Source organism: Sceloporus occidentalis, unplaced genomic scaffold (genome assembly GCF_023333645.1).
Source record: "Sceloporus occidentalis isolate IW3139 unplaced genomic scaffold, rSceOcc1.0.p SCAF_4, whole genome shotgun sequence".
Classification (NCBI taxonomy): domain Eukaryota; kingdom Metazoa; phylum Chordata; class Lepidosauria; order Squamata; family Phrynosomatidae; genus Sceloporus; species Sceloporus occidentalis.
In genome coordinates, this window is record NW_028316984.1 from 140,677,469 (window position 1) to 140,689,469 (window position 12,001).

The 12,001-nt window shown below is 38.1% G+C and overlaps 1 protein-coding gene across 5 annotated transcripts in view; it reads right to left on the bottom strand.

Moving 5' to 3' along the window:
- The window catches only part of MAP3K9 (mitogen-activated protein kinase kinase kinase 9), a 129,868-nt gene that overhangs the window by 95,690 nt on the left and 22,177 nt on the right, over positions 1–12,001 (bottom strand). For all 5 annotated transcript variants that reach the window (XM_089521792.1, XM_089521791.1, XM_089521790.1 and 2 more), the window contains 4 exons: positions 8,358–8,533; positions 5,089–5,329; positions 3,779–3,901; positions 2,246–2,399 (listed from right to left, as the gene is read on the bottom strand). In XM_089521792.1, coding sequence (XP_089377918.1) covers positions 2,246–2,399; positions 3,779–3,901; positions 5,089–5,329; positions 8,358–8,533 — 694 coding nt within the window. The remainder of the gene's footprint in view (positions 1–2,245; positions 2,400–3,778; positions 3,902–5,088; positions 5,330–8,357; positions 8,534–12,001) is intronic.

Consider the following 12,001-nt stretch of genomic DNA (forward strand, 5'->3'; position numbering starts at 1 on the left):
ATTATGGTTCTTCACAAAAGAAGGAAGAAGATGAAAATTCACTGGCTGAAGCACACAAGCTTAATGAAAATCATGTGTTAGAAAAAGTACAACATAAAAGGATGGGTGAGATTATATTATTTTTCCCACTATTGATTGGTTTATTTATCTCATTTATTGTAAAATAAAAAAGGCAGGAAATCACTAGAGGGCGCTAGAAAACAATTCAATCTGTTGCTGACTTTGTTCAGTCGGCTCTTCTTACACATGGATTTTTTTATACACAGATTGAAGCATCCACGGTTTGAAAATGTTCAAAAAATGTATAAATTTCAAATATCAGACCTTGATTTTCCATTTTTTTAAATAAGGGATACCATTTTCCTATGTCATTATATTTAATGGGACTTTCAACTTGCACATAATTAAACGATGCAAAACCCCCAAAACCTACAGGGTACACTTAAATGCACACAGATGAATTTACCTACTTCATTCCTCAGCCACATACACATACATAGAGGCAATCCTTCAAGTACTGATGTCCGAAGCTATATAAGGCTTCGGACATCAGCACCAGCACCTTGAATTCAGATGAGTAGCAAACTGGTAACCAATGTAATTCCTTCATGACCAGTGTTATGTGTTGTCTATATGATATACCAGTTAGCAATCTTGTTGCTTCATTTTGCAGTACCAGTAGTATTTGAGTTGTCTTGAAGAGCAGCCACATACAAAGAGCATTGCAGTAACTGAATTGGGAAGTTTCCAGTGTGTGGACTACTGTGGCTAAGTTATCCTTGCTTGGGGAAGGCCATAGCTAATAAAATAACTGAAGCTGGTGCCAGAAACACGCACCAAGCCACAAAGTTTGCTTGGGCCCCTAGTGGCAGAGATAGATCTAAGAGTACATGACCTGGGTTTCATGTCTGGTAAATGAAAAGATGAGGAATCAGGAATGTTAATCTCTTGTAGATGGGCTAATTTATTTCCTGTGTTTTATTCAAGACACACAAACACAGTTAAGAAATCTCTTCCTACAATAACTGTCAGTTTCCTGCTGTAATACACAAATAAGAACAGCTTTAGTTTTGCACCATTCTTTTTGAATCACCCTATTACCCTCACATTACATAGCTAAAATACTCAGAGCAAAAAGTAACCCCTGTGGGGTAGGTTTATATTGGGAAAACACTCAGGCCTCTTATAAAACACACAGGGGAACAGCTCTGTAATATAAGGAATCAGATGTTCTCTTGATGAGTCACTTCCTGGAGAAGCTTGTGACAGACTTTATATTTGAACAACAGAGAAATTTAATTCCACTGATGAGACAATTGTTTTTTAAAAAAGGAAGTAGAGTGAGGTTTAAAATTAAAAATTTTGGTCCCAATAGGCCTAAATGAGGAAATCAATTGTCTCCCATTCTTATAAAATCTTTCAAAATGTTCACATAGAGACATCTGTGCTTTTAATAACATTTGTTCTTAAGATGCTGAAAAAAATTAGCCTTTCCCCATACATTTTCATTTGGCCAGTCCTGACTCAGATTATTTCTGCAGGTCTGAGTCTAACTGCATATGTACAGGCCACAGGCAATGTGCAAATATAATAATGATTTTATGCAATATGATGATATGAATTTGTGTGTTGTCCTTTTGTGGTTTATATAGCTCCCTGAAGAAGACCTTAAGAGTATTCACAGCCTGAAAGTTGTTGGGCTTTTCAGCTAATAAAAGATCCTACTTCTTTAATAAGATCTTTTAAGCATCTTGAAATGACTCCTTTTTCTCTTGAAGATTTTTGTTAGGTTCTTCCACACTTTTTTCTCTTTCTGTTTTAAACAGGGAACCTATCCATCCATCCATCTATCTATCTATCTATCTATCTATAGCAAAAATTGCTATTTGCTTTGGATACTAATTAGAGATGTGAACTGGAATAACGGACTACATACACTGAATGTAAGTTGAAATAACTGGAAAGCATTATACAAGCTGAAGCTTGGAAGATTTATGAAGATACAGATTGAAGTTTTATGTATGACATAGTCAGGAGTTGCTCTGTCTTTTTTGAGTTCCTTCTCCAACCAATTTCCATTTACCAAATGACAATATTTATTTTCATATTTTATTCACACTTGCCACTTGAAGATGTTGCCAAAATCACCAAATTTGTCACCAGAAAAGAAAGTGTGTGTGTTTGTGGAGGGGTGCAATTAGCAGAGCAATTCTTATACAGTGGTAGCCAAAATTGTATTTCTTACCCATCGTCACCCGCTGTTAGCTCTTTATGACAAAGTGAACTTGGGCCCCATGTGCGAACTTTCTTCTTCTGACCTCTTTTCTCTTCTTCTCCTTCCTCCTCTTTCTGGGGTACAGAGTTCCGTCCCCATGTTTTGCTGTTTTCACTAGGTGTTACTGGGAGTGTGGTTGGGGATAAGAAATAAATTTATTTTATTTAGTTGATTTATATCCCAACATGGGATCCAAAGTGGGTTTTATATAACAGCTTTCTAGTAGGCAGTACTTTGTACAGTGTAAGAAAAAAACAGGATGCCTTTCCTGAAAAATTACAAATCCTAATTATTTTGTTTCAGGTGCAGCATTTGCACCTGATCATTAGCAACCATTTTTGATCTCGAGGTAGTACCACTGTATTTATTTCTCATTTAACAGGGAAAAGATTCAGTATGTTACTGTGGGGTGGGGGGGGGGGTGGGAGAAAGAATGGCTTTTATGCAGGAAGGATGGAAGTTTGCCAGTTCTTTGTTCAAAAAGGTATATTGCAGCAATGAAACTATCCAGTTTGATTAAAGTTATAAAAAAATAAAACAATGGCAATACTTTTGTACAAGGGAAGGAGAGGGAGGGAGACAGAAAAAAAGAGTGAAGGAGCACAACCTTGCTTATATGCACCTTCAAATGGTACCATCATAAAGTTTCAGTGTCTTATTCAAATCTTGGCACAGATAAAGCCTTGGTAAGCATTGGCTTTCTTTTTTAAAAAAATTCTTGCAAAACTGACTAACCATGGGAAAGGGTAGTAGACAGAATTCATCTGGCTAAGGGAAGAAAACAGAGAAGCTTACGACATGTTTCCCCAAACTAAATCATTATTAAAGCACAGACAACATTGCATATGTGATCATCCACCACTTCTTGAAGAAAAGAAAGTCTCTCTCTTAGCAATAAAGCAAAATAAAAAAATGACTGGCATGTTCCTCTCTGGGGGGACTTTTCCACAGCTACTGAAAAGTGATGCAAGTTGTATTCCTCACAAATACTAACAACATCAGTATTATCCAATAAGCACCTGAGATAGTCAGCCAACAGCATTTCAGAATGTATTTCATGTTAGACTTTATGAAATGTCTATGGCAGGGGTGGGCAAAGTTCAACCCAGCAAGTGGTCCGAGTCTGTTTTTACAACCCTGCATTCCTCCAGAATCTTCTGACTGATGTTTGTCTGGTAAAAAGGGTGAATTGTCTCTCCAGGAGTGGCAATTCACCATTCAAAAAAGAATGGCAAACAACACCCCCCACCCCCTTATACAACATGAAAAATACAATTTCTTTCAAATCAGGACTGGAGTTTCAGCCACACTAATAATTAGCAACAGATCTGCCTCTCAATAAAAGAACTAAAGGTGGCCAGAGAAAATTAAAAACCAAACTGAATTCAAAGAATGGCTTTTGCAATATGTTATCTTTTTCTAATCAGGATCTGGAAACACAACTAGCATCAGTTTGTCATGTTTTTATAATATTCTTCTTAATATTTATAACAAACTGCTTACACTGAATGGCTCTGAGTCTTGGAATGATGGTAGGACTAGCAGGAGGGCTGGAGCAGGTACTGATCAAACTTTTCCTTTTATCCATGGTTGGAGATGCTTGTACTGTGAACTTATGTTGGAAATCTGTTAACAAAACAAAACTTGGAAAATGTAAAATAATACAATAATTCCAGCATGTTTAAAATGCATTTGTTCTATTGGGCCCTTGGAATCCACAGGGATTTGGTTCCAGAACCTCCTGTGGATATCAAAATCTGTAGATACCAAGTCCCATTATATACAGTGGGATAGTAAAGTGGTGTCCCTTATATAAAAGGGCAAAATCAAGTTTTGCTTTTTAGAATTTATATTTTGTTGAATATTTTCAGGCCATGGATGGCTGAATCCATGGATAAAGAATCTGTAGACAAAGAGGGCTAACTGTAATTATGAGGAAACAGCGTTAATCTGCAGAGATATTTTTTCACAAACTCAATAATAAAGTCGCTATCTTTAACAATGCACTATCTGAGATCAATAAGGAGGTGAAAAGAGGAATTTTGGCACATGCTGCATTTATCATTCTTGCATATTAAGTTCTTTTTCCTATCCAGTTATTAAAAGGTACAACAACATTGTCCTCTTTTACATTCAGCCAACTGTACAACCTCAGAGCAGGAGCTGATAATAACACAATTATTAGACATAATCATAATTAGACTTTAAGCCTGAGAACAAATATGGTCAACATCACCATGGGTTTTTACATATCTGTAAGATTAAAATAAAAAAAGGGAAAATATTGACAGCTTTCCACACAGCACAATTATGATGAATTAGCTCAAATTATAAATGTAGAAAGTGAAAAGTGAAGAGCCTTTTTAACAGAGATGTTCCTATCTTAGTCGATTCTTCATGGCACACATTTTTGCCAGTTTGATACTCATCATAAATAATAATAATAATAATAATAATAATAATAATAATTATTATTATTACTTTAAGCAGTGTAGGAGCTCTGGTAGTGCAGTAGTTAAATGCCTGTACTTACTCACAAACCATAAGGTTGCGAGTTCAATACCAGCCAGGGGGCTTAGGCTCAACTCAGGCTTGCATCCTTCCGAGGTAGCTAAAATGAGTACCCAGCTTGTTGGGAGCAATTAGCTTAGAGTTGTAAACTGCTTAGAGATTACTTAGTCAGTAAGAAGCAGTATATAAATGAAGCTACTATTGCTACTGTACTGAATATTATATATACTTTGAAAGAAGGATACAGCAAATATTTTTGGAAAAGATATAGTACTACTCAGCCCTCCTTCATTAGAACACACCAGAAGGGAGACTGATACGGTTGCCATCTTTCAACTTGAGGCGGTTTCTCCGGAACTTGCCCATGCGTTTTTTTACCCGGGGCTTCTCCTGGCAAAGTTGGTGAATAATTATGTTGAGTTCTCTCTCTAAAATATCAATCTCTCGCTCTGCCAGTTCCTGTTCCCGCTGACGCAGTAACTCCTCATAGTTCTTTTGCTGAACTGCTGCTCGGCTTAATTCTTCTTCCCATGTTCGCAACTCCTTCAAAGTAGTAAGACAAAAACTCACATCAGAAATGTAACATGTTATCTAGCATCACTATCTAAAATTGGTAGTAGCACAGTCCGCTATGACTGGTCTTCGTTATTGCTCCTATTCTTTAGCTTTAAGTGAAAAAGGCAAGAAAAAGTCTGCTTTCCAGCCCCTGTACAAATGCAGTCAAATCCATGCACTATAGCTTCCAATGACGGCTTAATTATCTATACAAATAACTAGAAGAAAATGGAGAGTCAGTCATAAGTACAGTGCACCCTTGCTTTATGTGGGGATCTGTTCCAGACCCCCCCCCCCCCATGTAAAGCAAATAGCACGTATGCTTGAGCCCCATTGAAAATAATGGGGCTCATGCGTGTGCGGCATGGCTGCGCCATTCTAGTTCTGTTGTGCAGATTTCTGCGGGTGCACTGTATTCATTATTTAAAAGAAAATTCAAGCTACTGATAAGTCATGAAATACTGTATTGAATCAAATATATATTCAGGATAGCCGTGATTGCCATGCAAATTCCACACGCAGCAATAGCTTCATTGGACCAACTCTAAAGCATAAAATACATTATGAAAGCTTTCAAAGGTTCACCGCCTTCTCCATCAGATCAAAATATTAAAAATCATACAAGAAAAAAATTGTGTTATGTTAGAGCCAAAGGCAAGCATTCTGCCTGAGATACTGTCAGTTAAGACAGCATTGTGAGATTTCAGTGCAAGCAGTTGTCATTCCCCTTATTGGCCATGTGAGGACTAGGGATAAAGAACAGTAAAAGACAGGTAACAAAATCTCAACTCCATTAGCAACAAAAAGTAACTTCTTTTTAATAGAAGTTATTTTTCTGTTCAAAAGAAATTTCTTTTATTTTTTACTTTCAAGAGAAGTTACTTTTCTGTTGCTACTGGACTTGGTATTTTATTTTCTGTCTTTTATTGCCAAGGAAGTCTTGAAAGCTTTGTATTGTATGCTTTGAAATTCACCCAGCAAATGTATCACTACTTATGGATTTTTTTTTGGATTTTGTATTGAATCAAGACAGTCTGCTTCAAATAGTACCTAGTTGTCATAGAATCATGGGCCCCAAACAGATGGGCCAAAAGAAGCAGCTTCCAGACGCTTCAGGGGTGTGGCGTTCAGATGGCTGGAACTACCACTGCATAATTTGCTTCAGTGAAAATTATGCAGTGGTAGTTATGCTACATGTGCTTGGTTACATGGTTTATTTTCTAATCCTTGATGTTCATGTTTTATCTGATGCTTTTACCACACAATTGTCAAATAATTACAAGATCTATTCTTCTTGAGCTAGGTGGGATTTCTCTTGTTTTTCTCTTGATTAGCCACCGGGAAAAGGAGTGGAAAAAATCCTCTCCTTCCGATGGTTCATTTGGGACTGCGGCAGTGGTCTGCTTTAGGAGGGGAATGTGCGGTAGCTGCAGGATTCACCTGATGGTTTGAAAGTGCCTTATGGGCCATTATGTCCAACGCCCTGCTCAGTATCTCTAGCTAGAATGTTTTGCACTTTATATGGGAACAGTAAGAAACTACAATTTTTTGCCTTTAGTCAACTCTTCAGAGGATCTCATCCAAAATAAAAAAAATAAGTAGTCACTTACTATTTGCATACAAAGCAGGAAGCAGATAGCTATTTTCATTTGACAAATGGAATCGTATTACAATCTGCCCTTGCCTTACACATGGATCCATTCTGCCCCCCCCCCGCGCAAGGCAAAAAGTGTGTATGCTCAAGATCCATTAGATATAATGGGGCTCGTGCACGCACATGGTTGTGTGTGAATGCAGCGGGCACACGTGCCATTCCCCCATTCTCCCGGTGGCTTCCGCGTAAGCTGGAAGCTGCCTATAATGAGCCCGCGTATGGCGCAAGCTCACTGTATTAGCTTTCCAAATCCTCCTAATAGTTTCCAAAGTTAATCTTCACTGCAGGGAAACAATAATATTCTTTTCTTTTTCCCCTTAACTATTAAACGCTACAACTGGCTTTTGTAATCTGTTGTCTACTCAGTTATCAGTTCCCTCTATTCTCCCTTGCAGAAAAGATTCTAATTTTGATGCTATCTTTAGAATTATTCTACTTCTTTTATTTCCCAGCCTATTGGCGAAACTTTTCCATTTTTCCCTGTTTCATGTCTTAACTCTCCATGTGAAGAGTCATAGTGTTTTACAGTCACTATAAATCCCTTCTGATCTTGGTAGCTAAGCGGGGTCAGTCCTGATTAGTACTTGGATGGGAGATAAGCAATGAATACCAGGTGCTGTAAACTATATTTCAGAGGAAGAAACTGGCAAAAATACCTCTGAGTATTCCTTGTCTATGAAAGCCCTATGAAATTTATGGGAATGTCATATGCCAACAGATGACTTGAAAGCACATATACACATGTGCACGGATAGTATACACATAAAATACCTATTTTATATGCATTTCAAATATTAAGTGATAATAAATAAAAATTCATGAACAGATGGCAGAAGGATAGAAAAAATATATATGAGCAATCTGAAGAGAGACAAAAGAAATCCCATTAAGCTCAAGAGGAATAGATCTTGTGATTATCTGACAACTGTGTGGTAAAATCTTCAGATAAAACATGAGCATCAAGGATTAGAAAATAAATCATGAAACCAGGTAAATGCAGCATAACTACCACTGCATAATCTGTACTGGGAAAAGTGAGATGGGCTGACAAGGGACCTGAGGATTAACAAATTGTTATATTCATAATTTGAAAATAAATTTTGTAAAGCTTTAACATTCCATCCCTAGACAAGAAAAAATCCAATGTTAGGTGAGAAAAATAATACCTTGGGCACAAATGCCATTTGTGCTGGAATTGTGAAGTTTTCTGGTTCTTCACTAATGTTGAATCCACCATACAAAACTTACAATTCTTTAGGATTTGTAGAAATGCACAGAATGATAGCATTGCACAAAATGACAGAGGTTTTATAAGAAGACCATAATTATAACAAAATGTCACATCAGTATTCAGTCATTTACCTTTTCTTTGGCCCTGAGCTGATCAAACATCTCCTGAATCTCAACTTTCCAGTTTTCTTGCAGGGAATGGAATGAGTCCTTTGGCATTTCAAAGAAGCCAGACTCCTCTATGTTGGTTAGATGGTTTAAAATATTGGCAAAAGATGGCCTTGAATGGGGGTCAGTATTCCAACAATCTAAACAGCAAACAGACAAACATTCTAGCTCAGAAGTTGCAAGAGTACTCTTGGGATTATGGCAGTGAACTGCAAACTCTCAATTGTTGTTGTTGTGTGCCTTCAAGTTGTTTACGACTTATAGCAACCCTATCATTGGGGTTTCATTGGTTGCGAGTTCAATACCAGTGAAAGGGCTCAAGCTCGATTCAGGCTTGCATCCTTCCGAGGTCGCTAAAATGAGTACCCAGATTGTTGGGGGCAATTAGCTTACAGTTGTAAACCGCTTAGAAGCTGTTAGTTCAGTATGAAGCGGTATATAAATGAAGCTGTTTGTTTGTTTCTGTGGCTGAGAGGGTGTGACTCACCCAAGTTCACCAAGTGGGTTTCCATGGCTGAGTGAGGAAGAGAATATCAATCTCCAGAGACTTCGTCCTAACCTTAAACCACCTAGCCTCTTAACCTCAAACCATGCTGCTTTTCAACTCTGAGTTACTGAATCCTATTTAATGATCTACCATAGCGGTTCTCAACTTGTGGGAGGTTGAATGACCCTTTCACAGGGGTCACCTAAGATCATCAGAAAACACATATTTCCGATGGTCTTAGGAGCCAAGACATCACAATTTTATTAACACATTTATATCCTGTTCTTTATCCAAAGATTGCAGGGCAATAGAATCTAATTTAAAATAAAATCAACTTAAAATAATAAATAATTCAAAAAGTTTTAAAATTTATGAAATAGTTTCTCAATTTAAAAACAGACAATTTAAAACTGGTTAAACCAATCATGAATAATAAAATTATTGTTCAACAGCATCTTTTTGCATAGTTACCTTTGGTATAGAATACAACAACTGTCCCCACAATCTTTCATTCTTAACAACAAATTCACAAAGTATCCAATCTCTAGATTAGAGCTGTGTAACTATGGCCTTTCACATGTTTCTTTTGCTCAGTCCTGGCCAGAAAAGCCAGTGTCAAGAGATGATGGAGATTATTACATGGAGGTTTACCACCCATAAAATGTGGCTAGATTGTCCCTAAAGGGCAAGGGTGTGATCGCTGGTCGTGCTCGTCTCCCATGATGAAATAGTCAAGTCATTAAAGTGTTCACAGAGCCTCCATTTCTCTGCATAATGGAAGTTCACTGGTTTTGTTTTCTTCTTGAGTCTTACTCTTATTTTTGATATGAGTAATTCGTGAACTGTACCACAGGTGGCACCTGGTGTAGTCTTCGCCACCAGTATTGAGTTTTGCTTCCAATTATATAGTCTATTTGATTTTTGTACTGACCATCTGATGATGTCTATGTGTATAGCTTTCTTTCTAGTTGAATGAAAAAATGTGTTTGCAATGAATAAGTTACTGGATTCACAAAAATCTATCAGACGCTCACCTGCTTTGTTTCTTTTGCCTAATCCAAATCTGCCTATTGTTTTTAATTTTTCTTTGCTTCCAACTTTTGCATCCCAATCTCCAATGATCAGCTTAACATTTTATGCTGGTGTGCTGTCAATTTCTTCCTGTATTCCTTCATAGAATCTATCAGTTTCTTCCTGTTCCGCCTCTGTGGTTGGTGCATATACTTGAATTATGGTAATATTCATAGGTTTTCCATGGAGCCTTACTGAAACGATCCGGTCTAATTTTGCATTGTATCCACTGACTGTTTTTGTCACATCTTTTCTTAGGAAAGCCACCCCATTTCTTCTTGTCTTTTAATTCCCTGAACAGAACACTGTGTAGTTGTCTGATTCGAAGTGGCCCATTCCTGTCCATTTTAACACACTCACCTCTAGTACTGCTATGTTCATGTGTTCCATTTTCATTTTTACCATCTCTAGCTTCCCTTGGTTCATGCTTTTCACATTCCACATCCCTTTTTTCTGTGCAATGCTGCTTTGGAAGCCATTTGCTTTTCTATGGGTGTCTGCTATTTGTCTTGGCATTTTTCTTCTTGCAAATGTGATATCCCCCTTTTTTCTCCTTCCCTTTCTGTTAATGCTCTGATCCTGCCTGTGTCTCACTTGGGGTGTCTCATCATAGGGTTTACTAAGTGATGGGGTTGCACAAGCCACCTACACCCCCCCTATGTGCAGTGCCAACCAATGTTAGCTTTGGTGTCACTACAATTCACTCCTGTCAGTCACATCCACCACTACTGCTGCTGCCCAGTAGCTGTTTGTCCCCCTGTATCATTCCTCCCAGTGTTGGTTTGCTTTCCTACCCATCCCCTTATGCCTCCCTGGGTTTCCTCCTTCCCTTCCCTCATGTCCTTCCTTCTTTAGTCCATTACCTTCCTCTCCCTCTCCTTCCTTTAGTTTCTTCACTTCTTTTTCCATGGTTGGGGGAGAACAGAGCTGGCTGGCTGCCCCCTTCCTTCCTCCATTCACCTGCCTGGTGCTCCGGCGGCATGTGCTCCATGAAAACCATTAAAACAAGCACTTTCTATTTGCTTTGCTTTCAGTGGTTTCTGACGAAAATTCAGTGGAGTATTTTGGGGGAAATCTTGTCAGGATAGTGCATGTGCTCCAAAGGCCATGAGCAACCCAGTGGATAACAAAGGTCCACTGTATTTTAAAATAATGGTCCAAAACACACTGCAGAAATAATCCAGTTTGAGACCACTTTAACTCCCTTGGCTCAATGCTAGGGAATTCTGGGAACTGTAGTTTTGTGAGATATTTAGCCTTCTCTATTAGAGAGCTCTGGTGCCACAATAAACAATAATTTCTGGATTCCCTACCACTGATTTCCAGGGCAGTTAAAGAAGTCTCAAACTAGATTATTTCTGCAGTGTGGTTTGGACGTCTGACATCTCTTTTAAGACAGTGTATGCACCCTAAATTAGACCCATTAAATAAATGGAATCTACTTACATGTTCATTCACTGTTCAGCAATTGATTGAATATGTCTTCCCTAGTTGGGAATTTGTTTGTATTTTATTTATTTTAAATTATTTATATATGGCTTTTCTCCCATATGGTTGAAAAGATAAGTGTTTTGGCTCAGGGTGACCAGACCTGGTCCTCCCTTTCCCAGATCTATTCTCCCTTTCAGCGTCCCATCCAGAAGGTTGTCCAAAACATCTTCCATTTTGAGCAGGGCTGAGAAGGATGAATTTAATATTTATATAGATGGGTTTTTTTTATTTTTCATTTTTAACTTTTATTTGGTCAGATCCTCCATTTTCTCCTTGCATGTTTCCCCCCAGAAGCCCCGCCCAAGAGGCCCCACCCCTGAAGTCTTGCCCCCGGCACTCGGTGACACCCGGTGTGGGAATGCCACTGAGTTTGGGCATTCGGTCTCGAAAAGGTTCGCCATCACTGCTATATAGCAATTACTTTAAACTGGAGGATCTCATTAAAACCCTTATTTGTGCTCAATACTTTGGTGCTTTTGTTTGTTACTACTGTCTTATACTTTCATGCCAGGGATGAGACTGGATATTCAAATATAAATATTTTAATTAACCTTTTCAA